The sequence below is a fragment of the Myxine glutinosa genome, chromosome 7, assembly GCF_964187855.1.
Source record: "Myxine glutinosa chromosome 7, kmMyxGlut1.1, whole genome shotgun sequence".
NCBI classification, from domain to species: domain Eukaryota; kingdom Metazoa; phylum Chordata; class Myxini; order Myxiniformes; family Myxinidae; genus Myxine; species Myxine glutinosa.
Window position 1 is genome coordinate 65,860,391 of NC_136267.1, and position 24,832 is coordinate 65,885,222.

General features: G+C 44.5%; 1 protein-coding gene across 4 annotated transcripts in view; it reads right to left on the minus strand.

The window, feature by feature from the left end:
* The window catches only part of SLF1 (SMC5/6 complex localization factor 1), a 168,011-nt gene extending 155,407 nt beyond the window's left edge, over positions 1-12,604 (minus strand). For 2 of the 4 annotated variants that reach the window (XR_010985242.2, XM_068122487.2), the window contains exons 1-2: positions 12,143-12,604; positions 11,877-11,990 (exon numbers count right to left, since the gene is read on the minus strand). Coding sequence is in view for 2 of the 4 variants with exons in the window: in XM_068122487.2 (XP_067978588.1) it covers positions 11,877-11,954 (78 nt within the window). In the remaining 2 variants the exon portion in view is untranslated. The remainder of the gene's footprint in view (positions 1-11,876; positions 11,991-12,142) is intronic. The other 2 variants (XM_068122488.2, XM_078781830.1) reach the window with 2 other exon arrangements.
* Positions 12,605-24,832: the final 12,228 nt, after the last annotated feature.

Genomic DNA, 24,832 nt, shown 5'->3' on the forward strand with positions numbered 1-24,832 from the left:
ATTAATAAAAAATTAAATAATTAATTGATTACTCAATAAATATAATTAATCAATGAATCAATAAATAATTAATCGATTAAATGATTAATCAAAAAATCAAAAATATCCTTGATAGCCACATCACTTGGTCACTCATGTCCAAGTATTAGCTTCCGAGCTCAAAAGGTGCCTGAGTTAATGGTCAGAAGAGAAAAGAAATTTGATTAATTAAATAAGTACTTAATTAATCGCTAATAATTAAATAACTCCTCAATTAATTGATTAATCATAAAACAAAAAATACAGTTTTTGACAAAGGACCTGCTCACTATTGTGCCGAAATTTCAGCTTCCCAGCTCAAAGGATGGCTGATAGTAAGGGAAACATGAAAATCTGTTAACTAAATTGTTACCAAAAAATTTCTTCACCAATATGTTTGTAAAGGTGTGTAATAACATGTGTTAAAATGTTGAAGGTCAACTCCCGTGGGAAACCCAGAAAAAAAGCTGTTGAATTCGGGTACCGAAAAATTATTTTCGAGAATTTTTATTTTTTTAAATCGGCCCTTAAGTAACTTATGAGGGGTCAAATAAGGGTTTTTCATGATTCTGAGTTGATTGTTAACATTTATATTTCACCACAGACACTCCCTTTGTGGAAAAATAATTTCTAAATATATCTCATTTTCTACTTTGCAGGACATGGAGTCTAGCAATATGGATGAAGACGTTACTCCACCTGTGCTCAATTGCTTCATCTGTGCACGCTCGGATACACCAGCTGAAAGGCTCATACAGGCAACTCCAAAGGGATACTCAACTTTATTGAAACAAGCAGAAACTGTCGAAAATGTTACTGTTGTGGAACGTATGAAGGAGGCTCAAAAGGAAGAAAAACTGAGGTACCACCAGAAGTGTAAAAATGATCTGTACAACAACTTTGTTGCAACCACCAAGAAGTCAGCTCAAGCATCAAAGGCAGAGAAAGAGTCATCAAAGTTGAAGAGAAGACGCACTACTTGTGAGTTCAGTTCATCAACTGGCTGCAGTTCTAGAAGATCACAGTCAGTTGACCTCCTGTATAAGGATGTATGCATTCTTTGCAACCAACCAGCCCAGCTCTACAAAAATAATCCAGCACAAGCTAGAAAGAAATACAGAGTGCCAGATAATTTGACTGCAGATACACTGAAGGCAAGCTTGCTGAAGACAGCACGGAGTCGCGGGGATGACTGGGGCACTGAAGTCACTGGACGCCTGGAAGGGATCAACGACTTGGTAGCAGAAGAAACACTGTACCATTTGCGATGCAAACTTATGTTTGCGAGAGGTGACAGTTTGTCCAAGACTGATGAGGAAGGAAAAAGGAAGAGAGGACAGAGGAGTATTGATGAGGAGCGAGAGGCAGTTTTTATTGAATTCTGCGAATGGTTAGACTCAGAATTAGAGCATGGGGTAATGAACATGGACCAAGTCCATGAAAAGCTGCAGGAGTTTGATCAGTCACCAGAGAAGAGCCTTTCTTATTCAAAGCATTGGCTAAAGATAAAACTTCTAGAGAAATACGAAGACACCTTGTATTTCACAACACAGGAAAGAAGGGCAGATGTACTCTGTCTCAAAGATGGCACCGACAATATTCTGCGAGAGCATCATGCTAATCTTGACCATGGAGATGAGAAGACTCAGATCATAAAGACGGCACTCAAGTTCATATCCAATGATATTGCCTTGATTGATTTAGGTCCAAAGTCATACCCCACCACACACAGTATGACTGACATCGATAGTCAGCTGACACTTGTTCCTGCAAGCCTTCAGATGTTCTTGAGACCGATTGTCAAGACAGACGAAAGAGTTGCCGTTTGGGGGCAGAATTTTATTAAGGCCTGTCGACCTCGGTCTGGAGTATTGCCACACCAAATGGGGCTTGCCATACAACCTGATCATAGATTTGGGTCAAAATGGATGCTCAACAAGTTCCACCAGCTGGGATACACTGAGTCTTACACGGAGACACAAAACTACAAATACTGCTTCCTTAATAGTAGGAGTGGAGATGATGTTCCAGATACTTCTGGCACTCTTGACACCATTGTGGAGGAAACCGATGAACAGATCAATGATGAGGTTGCGGTTGATGCTGCGCTTGAGGATCAATCAGTGATGACTGGTACTGCGATTTTCAAGTGCATTTACCATGGACGAGATACTACATTGGGTGAAATTCAGTACAACATGTTCTCAAGGAAGGCAGCGGCAGGAGTGATCAAACCAGAGACTCTACCTCCAACAGAGGGTGCAGCTGCACAACATTCACTCCGTGCCTACCTGCAGACCCGGGACTGGATCCTTCTACAGAGCATGTCTCTGAACCCCAGTGACTATGGATGGACAATAGGTGTGCATGGGTATGAGCCAGTTCCAACACTGGACCCCACGGCTCCTGAGGAGCTATTGCAGTTCACGAGCTGTAATTGTCATGGAGATTGCAGCAACCGGCGATGCAGCTGCAAGAAGAATGGGGTCACGTGCATCTCGGCCTGTGGAGTCTGTAATGGCATTACATGCAGAAACTGCAGTCATGATGTTGTTGAGTCTGAAGAAGACATAGACAATGACTGTTGAAACTTCTGACATTGTGAATGAGAAATAACTCTTGAGTATTATATATGTATGTGAAATAAAAGCTACTTTGTGTGTAAATGTAAAAGTGAAAATATAAATGTTAACAATCAACTCAGAATCATGAAAAACCCTTATTTGACCCCTCATAAGTTACTTAAGGGCCGATTAAAAAAAATAAAAATTCTCGAAAATAATTTTTCGGTACCCGAATTCAACAGCTTTTTTTCTGGGTTTCCCACGGGAGTTGAACTTCAACATTTTAACACATGTTATTACACACCTTTACAAACATATTGGTGAAGAAATTTTTTGGTAACAATTTAGTTAACAGATTTGTGAAATATCTCATAAAATGCCCTTACTATGAGATATCGCCCGGACAAACAAACAAACAAACAAGAAAGCAAGAAAACAACCAGAGTGAAAACTGAGTACTCCCTTTCAACGTGCGTCACTGCCGAGCCCCCTTCGGTGCCCGGCAATGACGATTTGCAATGCCTGGAGATGGCATAGGAAAGGTGTGGTGTACAATAGCAAGAGTAGTAATAATAATAACAATAGTAGTAGTATTAATAGTAGTAGTAATAATAATAATAATAATAACAATCGCAATAGTAGTAGTTTTAATAGTAGTAGTAATAATAATAATAATAATAATAGCAATAGTAATAATAGTAGTAGTAGTAGTAGTAGTAGTAGTAGTCGTAGTAGTAGTAGTAGTAGTAGTAGTAGTAGTAGTAGTCGTAGTAGTAGTAGTAGTAGTAGTAGTAGTAGTAATAATATTAGTAATAATAATAATAGCAATAGCAATAATAGTAATGATAATAATAATAATAATAACAATAATAATAGCAATAGTAGCAATAATAATAACAATAAGTTTATCTCTGATCATCAATTTGGGTTCAGCCCAGGTCATTCTACTCTGGACATGCTGCTTCTGCTTTCTCAACAATGGATGGAGGTCCTCAATGCGAAACAGGAAATCAGAGCTGTCTCCCTTGACATATCACCTGCCTTCGATACGGTCTGGCACCCCACTCTGACGAAAGCCTCTCCTCAGTGTAAGACACATGAAAGCCTGCTTGGGGTTTGCAAAAAAGAACCTAAATGACTCTCAGACTGTGAGAAACAAGATTCTGTGGTCTGATGAAACCAAGATTAAACTGTTTGGCTTCCGTCTGGCCACTCTGCCATAAAGCCCAGATCAGTGGAGTGTTGCAGTGATGGTTGTCCTTCTGGAAGTTTCTCCCATCTCCATACAGGATATCTGGAGCTCAGCCAGAGTGCCCATCGGGTTATTGGTCACCTCTCTTACCAAGGCCCTTCTCCCCCAATTGCTCAGTTTGGCCAAGCGTCCAGCTCTCGGAAGAGTCCTGGTTGTTCCAAACTTCTTCCATTTACAAATTATAGAGGCCACTGTGCTCTTGGGAACTTACAATGCAGCAGAATTTTTTTTTTGTCGGCTTCCCCAGATCTGTGCCTCGACACAATCATGTCTCTGAGCTCTGCAGGCAGTTCCTTCAACCTCATGGCTTGGTTTTTGCTCTGATATGCATTGTCAGCTGTGAGACCTTATATAGACAGGTGTGTGCCTTTCCAAATCATGTCCAATCAATTGAATTTACCACAGGTGGACTCCAATCAAGGTGTCGAAACATCTCAAAGATGATCAAGAGAAATGGGAGGCACCTGAGCTAAATTTCAAGTGTCATAGCAAAGGGTATGAATACTTATGTCAATGTGATATTTCAGTTTTTTCTTTTTAATAAATTTGCAAAACTTTCTAACTTACTTTGTCATTATGGGATATTGAGTGTAGATTGATGAGGGAAAAAATGAATTTAAACGATTTCAGCATAAGGCTGCAACACAACAAAATGTGAAAAAAGTGAAAGGGTCAGAATACTTTCTGAATGCACTGTACATACTGTCGCGTGACCGTCTTTGATTAATATCAGGTGGTCACGGAAGACCGATCGCGAAGGCCTTAACCCCTGAGGCGAAAACTCAATGGCGGACTCCAGAATCAAAAAGCTACACCAAAGCACGCGGGATGGAGGGGAGCGGCGAGAGCCCTGCAGCCGCACCTATTAAATCAATCACACGGAAAACTGCGTTCAGGAATATATACAGAAAAATAATAAGGGTTTATTGTAATAAGAACCGGGACAGGGAAACGCGACGATAAACCTAAGTCCTAATTTGGGATCCCCCACACACAGATATCAAATACAGATGAGGGATTATGAACGACGAAAATAACACGTTCGTTATGTAACGTGTAACCACGGAGCTCGCGCTTATCTGGTCTTTGTCATCTTGTCTTTGGCTGCCATCCAAGACGGCTCCGTTCGGCCCCGATGTACCCACGAGGCCTCGCTCCAAGCTCCACAAGCGCCGATCGCACACCACAAGGTCCCTCGCTCCAAACTCCAAAGCACCAAGCACCGCTCCCAGCACCACGAAAAAGCACCGCGCGTCCAACGCAGGCCGGCGACTCCAAACGAGGTCAAAAGCAAGCGAACTCCACCCGGGCCACGACCCAACTCAGGCTGCGCCAGACGAAGAAAACCGAGCAACGCTAGAGACTGCCAGAGCACGAGCGTAGATGTCCAAACACCAAGAGAGCAACTCAACTACTGGTCAACTCAGGCCGTGAACTGCGAACCAACGCAACCAGGGACAGGACTCTACCCACTCGAGATCGCACAGGGACTGCCAGGGCCAGGAATCTGCATGCAGAGTTCCACGCGCTCTTTTTATAACCTCAGGCGGTGACGTCAGACTCGGCGCGGCACCCAACCAGAGCCTCGTAACTTCCCGCCCTTTGTCGACCCGCTTCGAGCCTTCCACGTCCATTCGCGCCAACCGATCACAGCCTTCCTGGGCGTGGTACTCAAGGTGGATAGGCCTGTCAGAGGTGTACATGGCGGCAGCCATGCGGCGGTGTCCTGGCCTGGTTTCTTCCTAAGTCATGTCAGGGGGAGGGTGTTATTTAGTGTTGCACGAAGGACTTGTCGGAATGTCTATGTGGTGTGCAGTGCCAAAAGGGACAAAGGTTTGGCTAACCAGGTGAGGACACACAGGGGCGCTACTCTTTAATCCCTAACTCTACTTAACACACGAACCTCCTGGTAGATTCACAAGTATACTCCTACCCCGACAAAACGCCTACACATGAAGAACTTATTACAGCTAGTTTTCCTTACCGCGACACCTCGAAGCATGTTACCTACTCAGCTCTATCTACTCTACATATCACTACCCCGCCAGACATAACAATACATACATACACACATACATACATACATACATACATACATACATAGCATTGTTAGCTTTGGTGATGGTTGACGGGATTGAGAGAGGATGGTGGAGTGGGGTAAGTGGTGTAGGGTGGTCATGGGTATTGTTAGCTAGGGTGATGTCTGATGGGGAATTGTGAGGGGATGGGGGAGGGAAGGTAAGGTGGTCATGGGTATTGTTAGCTCGGGTGATGGTTGAAGGGGGATTGTGGGGGGAGGGGTGTGGGGTTGATGCTTGATGGGGGATTGTGAGGGGATGGTGTAGGGGAGGGGAAAGAGGGGGTGTCGGTTGGTTGTGGGCATTGTTAGCTCTTGTGATTGCTGATGGGGGATTGTGAGGGGATGTGGGAAGGAGGGTAAGGTGATCATGGGTATTGTTAGCTCGGCTTATGTTTGATGTTTTTTGTTTTTTTCTGGAAAATTGAGATGCCTCAAAAACCCAGGACACCTAAGTTGAACAGAAATCAGCATGAGCATTATTACCAAAGGAAATCAGCAAGAAATCCAAGTCAAAGTAGTTGTGTCAGCAGAAAATACTGATGGGAAAAAAACAAGTTGCACACTTACAACAACATCGCCCGTAGGGAGGGTACTCTGTGGGTAATAATAATAGCAATAGTAATAATAATAGCAATAGTAGTAATAGTATTAATAGTAGCAATAATAACAACAATAGTAGCAGTAATAATAATAATAATAATAAGTAGTGGTGGTAGTAGTAGTAGTAGTAGTAGTAGTAGTAGTACTAATAGTAGGAGTAATAATAATAATAATAATAAAAATAATAATAGCAATAGTAGTGATAATAATAACAATATGTTTATCTCGGATCATCAATTTGGATTCAGATCAGGTCATTCTACTCTGGACATGCTGCTTCTGCTGTCTCAACAATGGATGGAGGTCCTCAATGCCAAACAGGAAATCAGAGCTGTCTCCCTTGACATATCACTTGCCTTCGATATGGTCTGGCACCCCGCTCTGCACACCAAACTCTCCTCCCATTGTATCCATGGAAATCTCCACGCATGGCTTGCGGACTTCCTCTCTGGTCGCAGTCAACGTGTGGACCTGAATGGATTTCTCTCATCTCCCCTTCCTGTTCAGGCTGGAGTTCCCCAAGGCAGTGTTCTGGGCCCTATACTTTTTCTGGTCTTCATCAATGATCTCTGAAATGTCAATGTCAATTGACAATGAAATGTCAATGAAAGATAGTCTGTTGGGAGCCGTTGGTGAGGTATGTGGATGGACAAAAGGACCACCGAGGCACTCGGAAACATGGTGGTGGGATGATGATGTTGGAAAGAGGATTGACGAGAAGAGGAAGAAGTTCAAGGAATGGCAGAAGGCGAAGGGTACGGGGGCAGAAAAAGCAGAGCATGAAAGTTATAAGGCAGCCAAGAAGGCTGCAAAGACCGAGGGAGCAAAGGTGCAGGAGGCATGTAGGAAAATGTTCAGAGAACGCTTGGATTCGGAAGAGAGTCAGAGAGCGGTATTCAGGATTGCAAAGCAGATAGCGAAAGAGAGGTGTGATGTGATGGGGGTGAGTTGCTTGAAGGATGAAGTGGGACAAATCGCTGTGGACCCACATGGAATTAAAGGAAGATGGAAGAGATATATGGAAATGCTGTTGAATGAAGAGAATGAATGGGATGGCAACATAGAGAGTAACCCAGTTTTAGGACCGGCAGAGAAAATAACTGAGAAGGAAGTTGAGGAAGCGATAAAAGCAATGAAGATGAAGTTGAAAAGCGGGAGGGCTGACGGGAGTTGTGGGAGATATGTTGAAGGCAGCAGGAAGTTGGGGTGTGAAGAGAATGACAGAGTTTTTTTTTTTTTTTTTGTATTCAGAGTCGAGGCTCGTGAAAGAGCTAACATTTATCAAACAAACAAATCAAACAAACAAGCAAACAAAGTATATAAAAAGGGGAGCAGTCGACAAGATGGGGAGAGAAGGGGAGGAAGCACACAAACACAACATTTGAGAGCAGGGACATCGGGAGATGTTTTTGGAGGGAGAGGGCCTGGGGGAGGCAGGATAGGTATAAAACGCAAGGACACCAAGGACTTCCAGGAAAGAAGTCAAAAGTCACCTCAAAAAAGTGGATTTGGGGTGAAATTAGCGGGGGTAGAAAAGATCAAGGTTTTGGATTGGGGAAGACAAGAGATGGTGGTGAACAGCCGTTTTAAAGACCTGGAGGGAGGATTGGGATTGAAGAGAGTATGGGAGTTTGTTCCAGAGGCGGGAGAAAAGAGGAATGAAGGAGTGAAGGTGAGCAGAGAGTCTTGATTTTGGCAATTTAACCATGAGGGTTGCAGGCAGATCTTGTGCAACCTGCAGGAATATTTGGGGGACAGAGCCCAGAGAGAGCTGGGGGAGCAAGGCCGGAGAGGAGTCGGCAGAATACGGAAAGACCACCAACCTGCCTGCGGTGATTAAGTGAAAGGCCCTCGGAGATAGCGTCATCGCGGGAGATTCCAATGATTCTGAACGCTTTGGTTTCAACAGTGTGAAGACGAGCTAGGTGAGATTACCAGATCTGTAATCTGGTGATGAAAGAAAGCCGCATTCCAGTGGATTTGGGAACTGAGTACCTTCGTCCCTCTATACAAGGGGAAAGGTGACCCTCTGGACTGTGGCTCGTATCGAGCGACAAAGTTATTGGAGCATGGAATGAAGGTATTGGAAAGGGTGTTGGAGAGGAGGATAAGGAAGAAAGTGAAGATTGACGAAATGCAGTTTGGATTTATGCCAGGAAGAGGAACGACAGACGCACTTTTTATTGTAAGGCAGTTGCAGGAGAAGTACATGGAGAAGAGGAAGAAGTTGTTTCTTGGGTTTGTTGATCTGGAGAAAGCATTCGATAGGGTTCCAAGCAAAGTAGTGACATGGGCATGAAGGAAGTTAGGAGTGGAGGAATGGTTGATCAGAGTAGTGATGGCAATGTACAAAAGAGCGCGCACAGCTGTAAGGACGAAGGACGGGAACAGCGGTGAGTTTGAGGTGAAGGTGGGAGTGCATCAGGGGTCGGTACCAAGTCCACTACTATTTGTAGCTGTGATGGAGGTGCTGGCTCAGAACGTAAAGGAGGGTTTACCGTGGGAGTTGTTGTATGCAGATGATCTGCTGTTGATTTGTGGAAAGTATGGATGGACTGAAGGAAAAGATGAACAAGTGGAAGGAATGTATGGAGACAAAAGGTCTGAAGGTGAATATCGGAAAGACGAAGGTGATGGCAAGTGGTAAAGCATGTGGTGAGGTGGAAAGAACTGGGAAGTGGCCCTGTGCTGTGTGCAGGAAGGGTGTCAGAGTGAACTCCATTCAATGTACAATGTGCGCTGAGTGGGTTCATCAAAAATGTAGTGGTCTGAGAGTGTCATTAACTAGTGTGGCAGCTACATTCAAATGTAAGGTGTGTGCACAGTGGGAGCTGCAGATGGAGGAAATGTTGAGTTGGATCTTGGAGACGGCGTGCTGCTGGATGGAAGGTGTGAAAACATTTTGCTACCTCGGAGACGTGCTGAATGGAGAAGGTGGATCAGACTCGGCAACGGTTGCTAGAGTGAGATGTGCATGGAAGACGTTTCGGGAACTGAGTGGCATGCCGATGAGGAGGGGAGTGTCATTGAAGCTGAAGGGAAGGTGTATGCTGCATGTGTGAGAAGTGTTATGATTTATGGGAGCGAGACATGGGTAATGAACGTAGAGCAACAACGAAGGCTGGAAAGGGTGGAAATGCGAATGGTTCGGTGGATGTGTGGAGTATCGTTGAGAGAGAGGAAGACATATCATGAATTGCGAAAGATGATGGGAATAGAGCCTGTGATTGATGCTGTGAAGAGAAACAGGTTGAGATGGTTTGGTCATGTGTTGAGGAAGGATGAAAGTGACTGGGTGAGAAGAGTGATGGAAATGAATGTAGAAGGAAGTATAGGACGGGGAAGACCGAGAAAGACTTGGATAAAGATGGTGGAAAAAGAAATGCGGGCAAGGGGGTTAAACAAGGGGAGATGCAGAAAATAGGGCAAAATGGAGAAGATCGTCACGGGGATCGCATGGCTAACCCCCGCTCTAGCAGGGAAAATGTCCTCAAAATGCATGTTGTTGTTGTTGTATCAATGATCTCTCCGACTCTGGAAAATCCTCTCTATCTCTTCGCTGATGACTCCACTCTCTGCCGCTCCATACCTCATCCCTCAGATCGGCAGTCTGCAGCCTTGCACTCTCTGCAGACCTGGACAAAATCACAGACTGGTCAAACAAGTGGAACATGTCTTTCAATCCTGACAAAGCTCACACTCTTACGATGTCTCTCAGAAAAGACCGACTGCACAACCCTCCCATCTACTTTCTGAACAATCCGCTCCAAGAAGCTCTGTTTACTCAAGATTTTGGGTCTCACTATCTGCCATGATCTTTCCTGGGAAAACCACATTTCCAAGCTGGCCTCCAATGCCAGTCGCCGACTGGGCATCCTCCGTCATGCGAAATCCTTCCTTGGCACACCTGAGCTCCTCACCACATACAAGGCTTTCATCTGCAGCTCAATGGAATACTGCTCTCCCCTCTGGGCTGGTGATCCTGCCTCAGACCTAGCTCTCGTCTTCACGCTGTTGAAACCAAAGCTTTCAATATCATTGGATTCTCCCGTGATGAAGCTAACTCCGAGGGCCTTTCACTCACTCACCGCAGGCAGGTTTGGTGGTCTTTCTGTCTTCTACCGACTCCTCTCCGGCCTAGCTCCCCCAGCTCTGTCTGTGCTCTGTCCCCCAAATATTCCTACAGGTCGCACAAGATCTGCCTGCAATCATCTTATGGTTTAAACTGCCAAAATAAAGACTCTCTGTTCACCTTCACGCTTTCATTCCTATTTTCTTCCGCCTCTGGAACAAACTCCCTCTCTACTCAATCCCACTCCTCCCTCCAGGTCTTTAAAACAGCTGTTCACCACCATCTCTTGTCTTCCCCCATCCAAAACCTTGATCTTTTCTACCCCCCGTTAATTCACCCCAGATGCACTTTTTTGAAATTCCGACTTCTTTACTGGAAGTCCTTGCAGTGTCAATGTGTTTTATACCTCTCCCACTCCCCCCCCCCCCCCCCAAACCTTCCAGTGCCTCCTCCCCCCCACAGATCTCCCGATGTCCCTGCTCTCATATGTTAAATGTTGTACGTGTGTGCTTCCATCTCTCCCCCCCCCCCCCCCCCCCCCCCCTTTATCTTGTGTTTTATGTGTCAGTTTGTATTTTTGTGATTAATGTTAGCTCTTACACAAGCCTCGATCTTGTATACCAAAAAAAAGAAGAAAAAAAGTAGTAATAATAATAACAATAGTAGTAATAACCACCACAACAACAATAATAGTAGTGGTAGTAGTGGTAGTAGTAGTAGTATTATTAATAGTGGTAGTAATAATAATAATAATAATAATAATAATAATAATAATAACAATAACAGCAATCATAGTAATAATAATAACAAAAATAGTAGTCGTATTAATAGTAGTAATAATAATAATAATAATAATAATTGCAATCGTAATAACAACAGTAGGAGTATAATTAGTAGTGATGAGCTGTTGATGCAGTGACATAGCAAGGAGCTTTGCAATCACCTTCCCAAGAGAAACAAATATAATTGTACCACCAAAAAATTTCCTAATGGAATGAAAGTGCCACATTTAACGTCCACAGTGTCATCCCATCAGAGGATTGAAGCTGCACCCATCAGAAGCTGGACATCCGGCTTTGGGGCCCCTTAAAAGGGAGGAAGCGAAAGTTCTAGAAAGAGGTACCGTGTGTAACAAGGAAGTCTGCACGTTAATATATACAACATGAGTTCCCTTACAGGGGGCGATTGGCGCAGGGGTCGGGGCATTATCGCCCATCAAGGCCTGCGCTATTATTACCAACCTATGGTCGTTTGTCCGAGCTAAGCGTCAAGCAAGGTAGCAGCGCGTACCATTTGTGGATCTTGGGTGCGATTCGGTTGGGATTCGAACCACCAACCTCGCAGACTCAGAGCGGACGCTCCAACCATTAGGCCATTGAGGCTGGGGCTCCAGTAAAACTTCACCTGTGGGTACATGTTTAGACACACCAGTGATCCTATTTATTTAATTAATAATCGCCAATTGGCCAGCCATCTTAAATATTCACATTCATACGAAGGAAACGGAACACCTTCCTGCAGGTTGTACACAAAGACGTTTTATTTACTGTCGTTACCTCGTATCGTTCGTTTCAATTCAAGATGTATCTTGAGATCGAGGTTCGAAGTGGTCTCACTCTCACTGCACAATTCAATTCTTCGACGCATGGATTACAATTCAATTGGCACCTCCACAAACGCAGTTAATAGCGACCGCGCTTCCGCGATGGTAAAATCATTAAAAACCGATATCGCTTGACGTCAATATAATCAGGTACGTATGTTGGAAAGCGATTAGCTTCATTCTTATAGAGAAATGCGCAATCGGAGGAAATTTCGACAAAATATTTTTTACCTCATCTATTTTCACCATCGCACCATTTATCGTTAGGGGCGTCGAAATGGTTCTTTGCTTTATCGTTATTAATTTTTGTTTTCCTCATCATTTCTACTACTTGCTCTCTTTTATCTTTTTTCTCGCCTGATGGATTTTAATTTTATATTACTTTGCGCCATTTTGCTCAACAACGGATGCCTATGGCTATGCAATCGAAATGCACGCAATACACCACCACAATTTAAATAACTTTTTTCATTCATTAAAAACACAAGTTTTGATGGAAGTCATAAATATATGCATCCATATAATTATGCCTTTATGAAGAAAAAGGTGATTTAAATGAAAAGAAAGGTTCAGAATTAATAGCTTATACACCGCTCAAAACAGTCCTTTCTTTCCTTCAGTTTTTTTGCTGGGCAACGCGAAGCTCGGATCGTTGGGATTGAGTTTCACTGACTTATGCTCATTTGCTTGTGTATATTTTACAGTTTGTGCCAAACGAAAGGCGTTTTTAAAATCCACGAATGCGATACAAGTCACAATAGTTCAAGATATACATACATTGTAGCGACCCATGGGTCCCCCAAAGCTCGAGACCAGCAACATAATCTCCTTGCCCAAGCCGGTGACGTAACCGGCGGCCAAACCGCGGCGCCGAGGTTATAATTGCTTGCACCTGTCGGTCACATGACCACCAAAGCGTGCCTCGCCTGAGAGGCGTGGCTTTGGTTCTGACGTATGCTTTTTGGTTTGGATTATATGTATGCGAACCCGATAAACGGGTTTTCAAAGTTCCCGAGTTGATTATACAATAAACATCTTCTCGGACGAGTTTGTGTCTTGTCCGTCACTGCGTCCGTCTCAAGCAGGAGTGCTGCTCCTTCACTGGTGACCCCGAGTCTACGACACGTGATGGATACGGCAGTGTCCCTCAAACTGCCCACTTTCTGGGAAGCACATGCCACCGTCTGGTTCGCTCAGGCGGACTCCCAGTTCGCCCTGCGTGGCATTACGGAGGACACCACTAAATACCATTACGTGGTCGCCGCGCTCGGCTCCGTGACCGCCGCCCGCTGCCTGAGCCCCCTCCAGAGCCCGCCCGCTGACGGCAAGTACGACACTATCAAGGCACTTCTTCTGGGTGCTTTCGCCCTCTCCCCAGCTGAACGCGCATGACGCCTGCTTGACCTTCCTGAGCTCGGCGATACGCGTCCGTCCGAACGTATGGACTACATGCTCGCGTTGCTCGGCGCGCACCCCTTAGATTTCCTTTTCCGAGAGCTTTTTCTCCGCCAGCTCCCGGCCCAGGTTCGGGTCGCCCTGGCAAGCACGACCATCGCGAACCCCCGCGACCTCGCCAGGGAGGCCGACAAGATCGATTCGGCAAGCCAGCTCGTCGGAGCGGCGAGCCAGCTCATCGGGGTGGCTGCCGGGAGCCCAGTCGGCGCCCGCGGCGCAGTGGCCGCACTCATGCGGCCGCACTCCACTGCTCCATGAAGGCCGCACTCATGGCCGGCCTCCAGGACGACGGCTGGGCCGACCGGCTCCCGTGGGTCCTTTTGGGCCTCCGCACGGCTCCAAAGGAGGACCTCCAGGCGTCCACCGCCGAGCTGGTGTAAGGCCAGGCCCTCCGTGTCCCAGGCGAGTTCGTGCCCGACGCCACCAGCCCCTGGTCCGCCGCGCGCCAGCGCATGGACTTCCAGGAGGCCGCCCAACGTTTCGCCCCGGTGCCCACGTCACGCCACGGTGACCCCCAATCCTACGTCCCCCCAGCACTCCGCACGGCAGAGTACGTCTTTGTGCGCCACGACGCGCACCGGGGGCCGCTCCGGCCACCATACGACGGACCCTTCTGGGTCCTACGACGGGACAACAAGCCCTTCATCGGCAGCCGGGCGGACCGGATTTCGGTGGACCGCCTCAAGCCGGCCCACATGGACGTCGGCCAGCCGCCACGGCTGGCTCTCCCACCGCGGCGCGGCCGCCCCCCGTCCACTGCACCCCCCGCCAGGCCACCTGCCACCACACCGGACCCCCCCCCCCCCCCCCCCGCGACCAGCCAGGGGTCGTTTCGGTCGGGTCATCCGGACCCCCCTCAGGTTTACCTTTCTGGACCAAGTCGATTCTGGGGGGGGCGTGTGTAGCGACCCATGGGTCCCCCAAAGCTCGAGACCAGCAACATAATCTCCTTGCCCAAGCCGGTGACGTAACCGGCGGACAAACCGCGGCGCCGAGGTTATAATTGCTTGCACCTGTCGGTCACATGACCACCAAAGCGTGCCTCACCTGAGAGGCGTGGCTTTGGTTCTGACGTATGCTTTTTGGTTTGGATTATATGTATGCGAACCCGATAAACGGGTTTTCAGAGTTCCCGAGTTGATTATACAATAAACATCTTCTCGGACGAGTTTGTGTCTTGTCCGTCACTGCGTCCGTCTCAAGCAGGAGCGCTGCTCCTTCAACATCACCTTCATTTGGAGAGGAGTGCCGTTGGCAATTATACGTTCGTTAATATTATTACCAAATGATACTACTATTATTATTGTTGTTAATATTATTCGTATTAATTATTATATGCCTTGTTATAATGTTATTGTTTTTCTCATTTATTTTGTATATATATATATATATATATATATATATGTATATATGTATATATGTATATATGTATATATGTATGTATATATGTATATATGTATATATATATATGTATATATGTATATATATATGTATATATGTATATATATATGTATATATGTATATATATATGTATATATATACAAAATAAATGAGAAAAACAATAACATTATAACAAGGCATATAATAATTAATACGAATAATATTAACAACAATAATAATAGTAGTAGTATCAATAATAATATGCGTATATATATATGTATATATATATGTATATATGTGTATATCTCGGTCGAAGACCTCAAGGGAAGGAAGAAGAAGAAGAATCAGAGCAAAAATGTTTAATAGAATCGATTATACACACACGTGTGGAGCGAGGCTCGAGAATGTACCGCCTAACACGCAGCGGACAATTCCTCAAGACACTCGCTAAAAAATAAGTGGAAAGGCATTTCATTTATAGCAAAATATTAGACAAGAATCTGCGCTAAAGACATAGCACTACTGGGCCATAAGGACAACACCTCCCATTGTCCCGTCCTATAGAAGGTCAAATTTAGACAACAAGATGTAAGCATAATGATAGGCTACGCTTTTTTTGGCTATCTATCTAAACATATCAGACCCGAGCGCAGGCCGAAGTAAATATTCTTATACACTAGGCTAAATGGTAGATGAAGATTGGATACGTCCTTGGTTTAGGAGACATACTAAACACTACGAAGATATATAATTAATTATTCCCTTTGTGAAGGAGGCGTTTGGATGACATGTTTTTCCTGTACATGGGTCGCGAGCATTTTATCTACTGTTTGGCACATAATTCAAGGACTTGTTTATTGGGCTAAGGATCCACCCTGCACGTCGAGCCTCGAAACCACATTTTGTCCACTCACCTCTGCCTGCAGTTGAGTTCAAATCAGTTTTCAGAAGCACGATATATAATTTCAGATGTTATGATCAATTGAGTCATGGGGCTAAAACCCTAATGGCTGACAGTTCCTTCCTTTGTCTTTACAAGACACCTCCTTGGAAAGACACCGTATACCCCAGTGGTCAGCATCCCAATTAGTTACCTGCCAGGCACGACATAACGTCACGTATGCTCAAAGAGAGATACCGGCCCTAACTGGTCGTCTAACATTCAACGTATGAATTGTTAGCCATAATTCGCGACGACGGCGCCTGGTTTAAGAGATTGCTGCCGCCCGCCAGATTCCGAATCCACCCTCGCTGCGGCATAGGTGCGACCCAGTTGCCAGCCAGATTAAGGGGCCCTCTTTATGCAGGCGAGGTCCTCGCGAATCAGGGCAAACAATCGACGTCCAATGCCATCAAGCCTTGTACATGTGATTGCTGGGTGGTGTAAGTGGTGGTGAGGGTGGTTCTTCCGGATACATGTTTTGCCATCCGCTCCTTACTGCTGGTATAATAGCAATGACTTTTAAAAGAACCTACACTTTCTAAATCACAGGTTAAATCATCCCAACTAAAATCATAATCATTATCAGAATCCCAAGCATCAATAGGTTCATCGATTACCCCATATACTCCTTCCTTTTCTGCCAACAATATATCCAAAGCCACTTGATTCTGCATCACCATCGTTTGCATATGCATTAATTCGTTTTCCAATTGTAGTTCTGCGATTCAGGTTTCGTTTCCAATTCGTTCCATTACTAATGCGAGACTATCTATTTGCCAATCATTCATAATACATAAGAGGCGTTAGCCAGTACACGCAAGGGATTTTCAACACAAGTATTACAATCATCACAAACATCGATGCAGGCATCAGCCAGTAGCCAGTTCCCACAAGGGATTTTCACAGTCATCACAAAAATCAATACAAAATTCTGAAGCGCTGGTCACATCTGCCTTGTTGAAGGACCCATTCAGATTGACGGCCTCTGTGGTCAAGATCATGGTTTTCCAACGGCGATTTCTTCATCGTCCATCCTGAAAAATACTTTCTTACACACACCATGATCAATTCCTAGCCCCCCGTCCCACTAATTGGCATTTAGTTACCTTATCTCTCAGATGGTTGGCTTATTCATAGCCGCATTTCCTGTGTCGTGTCTGGAAATTCAAATGCCATATTTACTTTCACTAATTTCCGAAAATACCTTCCTTTTAATCATCTTCCCTACATCTAATAATACATGATTTACCAAATTTACCTTGGGAAAAATGGATCCCAGATAACAAGTCCCTCCCCACTGTTCGGGTAGGTATGGATATGCTTTATTTCCGCAAATAAACATTACTCCATGGGGTGGGATAAGGGCCGAGGCCATGCATTTACTGATCTCAACGCGGGTGGCGCTTGGTGTCCCCCAAGATATGGTTAGCTTGGTTACGTTATGCTGGGCTTGGTCATCTATGGTTATTACAAGGGGGCCTCCCTTTTCTCTCCATCTGGTGTCGGATGGCAGGGTATGGGTACATTCCGAGGTTCCCATCTGAACGTGTCCCTTTCCTATAAGACACACCCGTCCCTTTTGCTCTGTCACCCAGACTGGATCAGGTGGTTTGTCTAACAAAGCCTGCTTAATGGGTGGGGTATATCGAAACTCCCGGGAACACACTGCTGGGTAGATTTGGGCCTATCAGTTCCAAGGTTGTGGTCAGACATGGGGTACGCAAGGGTCCTGAGCACATATCTCGTAGGGACAGGGGTAGCACTACCATTTCTATCCCTGTCGTACTGGTGTGGGGAAAATGCATGCACACCCAACACCGTGATCGGTTCTGTACTTTCGCCATTGCACGGGTCACAGTCCAATACGTATTTTCCTTTGGCTTTTTCTTGCTTTCGATCCGTGGGTGCGGAATTAATATGTGTGAAATGCATGGTGGCCTATAATCGTAGGTGGAGCTCTGTGACGTCATGAATTCACATTGTAGTAATCGCTTGCTTCAAACGACTGAGGGCAGCAAAACCTGTCTAAACCTACTGCCATTTAACGACGCTTCCCAGATGACGGCTCCCATACACCATTCTGGCACAAAATTGTTGCATCCCACAGATGCCACGATTATTTGAACAAACTCATTTTCCTAATCCACCCTTTCAATTTTCATTTCAATTTAAAGTCAATCCAATGTCCTCTTTTAGCATCCCATGCACCTGTTGCAGACACCTGTTTTAGCCTGAAGCGGTATATTAAACTAAATGTGATTGCCACCCCTAACAGGCGGTGGTGCAGCATCCTCGATCTGTGGTGGTGCGTTTGAGGTGTCTGTGTTTGTGGGTATGGCCAACTTACAATGTGTGGCATGTACCCAGGACGACTTGCCCTCACAAAACACCGCTGTTGGTGTGATCAGAAGAACTTGGTATGGCCCCGTCCATCTTGGTTCGAGCGCAGTCTTACGGGTGAAATGCTTCACCAGCACGTAATCTCCAGTCGCCTCGAAGGTGTGGATAGGCTTGCTTGTTGGCTCCGGCAGGGCCTCTCAAACGCGTTCATGTATGTTGCGTGCTACATGGGAGAGATCTATGCAAAACTTTAAAAAAACATGTCATCCATGATAGGTAATTCAAGGGCTGCCATATCCACTGGCGCTGATACCGATGACATATAGCGCACGAGCGACAGACCATGGTAACCACAGTCGAAAGGCCTGGTGCTGCCCAGGTGGAAGTGACCTGCCTCATCATCCCCCCTATGGCACACATGGCCATTTTGATGCGCCATGAGTGCCAACCATGGCAATAAAGCTCGCGGTGCCACGGGTTTGTCATTAATCGTCCACATTTGTCCTTCTGCGGGGCACTGAGCTCCCAATTTAATCCAATTTTTGATGTTCTACGTTTGAGGCCGCGGCTTGTAATTGTATTACATCGAACTCTGTAGGTGCGGATGTCGGAACGTCTGTCTTGAGGTGCCAAATTAATTATGAACCCTTCATTGTTGTCCAACACATGGACCGTTCGGTGTTCAACATTGTATCGACGCCTTACTGGCGTTTTCCGCAGTCGGTCCATCATCCATGTACGACAGTACCCTGCCATTCCCAAAAATCGCAACGAACACACTAACTCTTCACTGTTATCCTTCACTTCACTTCAAAATTTCACTGTTATCCTATCAATACCTGGACAATTTTTTCCTTTCCTTCCTAGATACGCGAATTTCACATCAGTATAAACCCACTGGAAAAATTATCTGAAAAATAACTAGCCTCCCAAAACCATTTCCCTGCAAGAGCGGGGTTAGCCTTGCGGTCCACATGACAATCTTTTTTATTTTGCTCTATCACCTCCCTTTGAGCAATAATTTAATTGGTGTGATTCCCATATACCCACTCCTGGTGGAGTTCTGTTCACCTGGTCTGCAGAGCCGTGATCCAATCTTCACCAGCCCCCAATCACCTTCTTATCACAAAACAACAGTCCATAACTAACCACTTTTCTTTATTTCCCGTCTTTTCCATCAACTTTTATAATCTTTTCTCCTCCCTTTCTTAGCAAACCTTGCAAAGTCACTTGTCATTGACAAATGATCCATCTAATTCGACTTTCCTTTAACATCTTCGCACTTTCCATGACCTTCTTCACACTTACTTTAAACCTTTTCTTCAGACACAACCCACATGAGTTATGAATACAATTTCCCCTTCCAGGCACGTGTCTAGTCACTCACAAAGTGTCCATAAGACAACGTCATCATATTTCACAGAACTCCACCACTCTATTAAATCCTAAACATGCCCAATGGGCAATCCACGAAAAAATCAAAGCATTTTCAGTCCCCCTTTCAGGGAAGTCAAATCAACCACCATTAAAGCACAAAACAGAAAACGACCATATACTCAGAGTATATGCCATATACTCAGAGTGAGACCCGAAAATCAAGCAGACAGACCGACAATCGAACCTGTCTTTCGACACTGCCGAACGACAAGTTCGCAGACACTGAGGGAGTGACATTCGACCCCCAGTAGATACCGCGGACACCGCTTTGGTCCGCACCAGCAACTCCCTCAAAATCAGTGTTCAGAGACATGACTCCATAGACAGCCAGAAAGCCAGACAAATACGGACACACACACACAGAGATTAATATATTTTTACAGATTAATATACAGAGATTAATAGATTAATATAAACAATTAATATATTGTCCACATTCATCTTGGTCAACCCAACCCATTCTGGCTCTCCCCAAGAGCTCTGTGTCCGGACAGACAGACAGATAAACGGACCGGGTGAAACCATAACCATCCATCCTTCCGATTGGACTCACGTCAGCATCACATGTCATTCTTGCCTTCATTCAACGCATTCTGTCATCCCACGTCGGCCAAATACAAGCCCCGGCCATGCCGTTGAAAAAACACCCTGTCGGTTGACAGCCTATTATTTTTGACTTTCACTCCCATTCTCCCTTGCTACATCTGGAGAGCCGTTAATGTGGGGATGTAATTGAACACTTGTTTTAAAGCCCTGTCTACACATGCTCTCCATAACATTCTCATTATTCCCTGCCAATTTTACTCATCCGGATTGCCCAACGCCCGTAGGCAATTTGGGGAATCCCTTGTCAGTCAATGACACACATCAATGACACACACACAATAAACACAAATACACGCTGCAATGACAGATCATTCATTCCCTTATACACAAATACCATGTGACTGACCTTTCATTCTCCATACAATACAGTATAAATTCATGCACACTCATGCACACTTCAATCCTACTTACCTGTGAACTCTAACACATCCAGTGCGTAGCTTAACTTAAAATACTCATTATTCTACCTTTCTTGGGCTAGTCCCTCCTGGTAGTCCTAAGATCGGGTCGCCCCCCGATTCCTAACCTTAAACGCAGTTCTCACGCCGGAGTAACTTAATACCTATTATCTATCACCCACATATGGGTCTACCTGCTTCCCACGCAGGAAGCTTACCTGAGGGATACCCCTCCTTATCCCGGGCGCCCTGTATAATCGATTCATTACCCACTGCTGCTCTGGTTTAAACTAAATTTGGTTCGGAATGCAAGCCAGGTGGTACAGCCGACAGAGGTCCACACGTCCAAAGCAAGGCGGGAGGCTTCAATTTCGAGGTGCAAAAATGCGTACCCACCAAATTAGATGCCGGCAGGCCTCCCTCCCGACCTGGAACGTGAGGATCCACCTCGTCTGCACACTTGGATGTATCCCACTTCTGACACCAAATTCTCGGTCGAAGACCTCAAGGGAAGGAAGAAGAAGAAGAATCAGAGCAAAAATGTTTAATAGAATCGATTATACACACACGTGTGGAGCGAGGCTCGAGAATGTACCGCCTAACACGCAGCGGACAATTCCTCAAGACACTCGCTAAAAAATAAGTGGAAAGGCATTTCATTTATAGCAAAATATTAGACAAGAATCTGCGCTAAAGACATAGCACTACTGGGCCATAAGGACAACACCTCCCATTGTCCCGTCCTATAGAAGGTCAAATTTAGACAACAAGATGTAAGCATAATGATAGGCTACGCTTTTTTTGGCTATCTATCTAAACATATCAGACCCGAGCGCAGGCCGAAGTAAATATTCTTATACACTAGGCTAAATGGTAGATGAAGATTGGATACGTCCTTGGTTTAGGAGACATACTAAACACTACGAAGATATATAATTAATTATTCCCTTTGTGAAGGAGGCGTTTGGATGACATGTTTTTCCTGTACATGGGTCGCGAGCATTTTATCTACTGTTTGGCACATAATTCAAGGACTTGTTTATTGGGCTAAGGATCCACCCTGCACGTCGAGCCTCGAAACCACATTTTGTCCACTCACCTCTGCCTGCAGTTGAGTTCAAATCAGTTTTCAGAAGCACGATATATAATTTCAGATGTTATGATCAATTGAGTCATGGGGCTAAAACCCTAATGGCTGACATATATATATATGTATATATATATATGTATATATGTGTATATATATATGTATATATATATGTATATATGTATATATATATGTATATATATATGTATATATGTATATATATATGTATATATATATGTATGTGTATATGTATATATGTATATATATATATATGTATGTATATATGTATATATGTATATATATATGTATGTATGTATATATGTATTAGGGTGGGCTTCAAAAAATCAAAATGCAGATTTTCTCCGGAACATGGTCTATTTTTGTTCCTTTTGGTGTCAAAGGAAACCACACCAAATTTGAATGGAATCCAATAATATTTAGGGGTGCCACATCAGTGATGAATTTTCCCCCATGCAAAAATAGGAATTCCCATTTTTTGGGCTGTATATACACAAAATAAATACATAATTATATATATACATTAAATATAATATTAAAAATAAATATATAGTAAATATACATTAAATAATAATAATATATATTATATTATACATTATATATACAATTATACGATAGACAATTATACAAATATAGACAAATATAATACATTAAATAATATATTAAAAATAAATATAATATATTAAAATTTAAATATAATAAATAAATATATAGTTATACAATATATATATACATTATAATTAAATATACATTAAATTTATACATAAAATATACATTAAATAATAAATATACATAAATACACATTATACATTATATATATATAGTTATATACAATATATTATACATACAGTTTTGAGACTTCCTATGATCACTATCTGGGCAATTTTCATGCATGTTTTGTACAGGTTCCCGGGGTCAGGGGTACGCTTTTTTAGTGTGTAATATGTAGGCCTAACTTATTGACTGTGGCTCTTTTGTAGAGAGTGACCCTGTGGAGTAAGAATTAACAGGATTTTACCCACATTCTTGCGTATTTTGCAGATATGGCATGTGCTAGTACCAGTGTTTCATTGAAAACTCGGGCTCAGGATAATGTGTATCTCATTGGGTCCACTTCTGGAGATGCCATCAAAGGTGCCAAGCTCCCGACTGTGCATCAATCTCTTGTCCTGTTTTTCCATCACCTGAAGAAGGAGAATCGCACTGCCCGGGAGAGTGCAACCCTCACCATTGAAGAGGTTGTGAAGTTCTGGGAAAAAGCTCACCTACCTACAACGACGAAGCAGCACTGCATCCATTGTTTGGAGAGGCTATATGAAGAATGGAGGAGCCTCCAAAAAGGTGCAAAGCGGGGTGGTGCGACCCAAGAGAAAAAGGAAGCATCCTTCAAGGCCTCCTTGGAGAAGACGTTTGATCTTAGGCATGCAGATTCGGAGGCCATAATCACCAACCCCGAGGACAGGAAGTTTCTTCACGATCAATTCTCAGAGAGGAAGGCTTCAATGGGATCTGTAGACACTGTGTTGGAAGCAAAAACGAAGCGAAAGAAAGAAAGGGAAGAAAAGGAGAAGACTAAGGCAGAGAAGGAAAATAAGAGACAGGAAATGGTCATGAAGGGTGCTACTGCTATGGAAGTCACAGACTCAGACTCTGACTCTGAGACCACGGCACAGGCTGGTTCTTCATCATCTGATGGTGGGATATCTCGTCCCAAGAAAAGAAGGCCTATCAACATTGTCACTCCTGAAGTCGCAGCTTCTTTGGATCGTACGAAAACAAGTGACCGAATGGCTGTCCACAACTTGGCATCCATTTGTAGAGCAGTAGGATGGGATCCTGCAGAGCTGGCACTGAACCGATGGACAGTGCGGCGGAATCGCATGATGCATCGATGCAAAACCATGGACGAAATAAAAGAAGCATTTCATCATAATGTGCAGGGTCCTTTAGTGGTCCATTGGGATGGAAAGCTTCTTCCCGATGTCACTGGAGATTTTGTGCATGTGAAGGTGGATCGTCTTCCAATCCTTGTGTCCAACCAGTACCATGGAATGGAGCAGCTGTTGAATGTTCCCAAGTTACCTGACGGGGGAGGAGAAGCTATGGCAACCGCTGTAGTGGACACACTGAAGAGCTGGAACCTTGTGGGCAAGGTGAAGGCTTTGTCTTTTGACACAACGGCCAGCAATTCAGGTGTTCGTGGAGGGGCTGCTGTCCTCATTGAAAAGAAGCTACAGACTGAACTAATTCATTTGGCTTGCCGCCATCATGCGCACGAAATCATTCTGGGAGATGTTTTCACCACTCTTTTCGGTCCTTCATCAGGCCCTGACATCCAGCTTTTTAAGCGGTTTCAGGCGGAGTGGCCGTCCATTGCCCATCACCAACCAAAAAATGGATTCACAGATCCTGATACAGCAGCTGAGTTTGCACAGAACAATGACATGATGGATGAAGCTCTGGAATTTGCTCTTGTTTGTTTGAAAGATCAGCAGCCACGAGATGATTATCGTGAACTCCTAGAACTGACTGTCATCTACATGGGAGGAATCCCACCTCGTGGAATCCGGATCATGGCTCCAGGAGCAATGCACAGAGCCAGATGGATGGCAAAAGCACTATATTCACTACAGGTGTTCATGTTTCGGTCAGAGTTCCACTTGACACTTCGAGAGGCGAGAGAACTCCGAGCCTTCAACATTTTTGTCTGCCTTGTGTATGTACAGGCTTGGTTTCGGGCTCCACAAGCTATTGAGGCTCCCCTGAATGACATTAACCTCTTCAAGAAGTTGGAAAAGTTTGAACAAATCAATCAGAAGATGGCTCAGGCAGCCTTGAAGGCACCTGGCCGCCACACGTGGTACATGAGCCCAGTACTAGTGGCATTTGCATTCTTTGACACCAGAATTGACAAAGAAAGCAAGATCAATATGATTGAAGCATTGAAAAATGACGGTGAAAACCCCTCTCCAAAGAGAC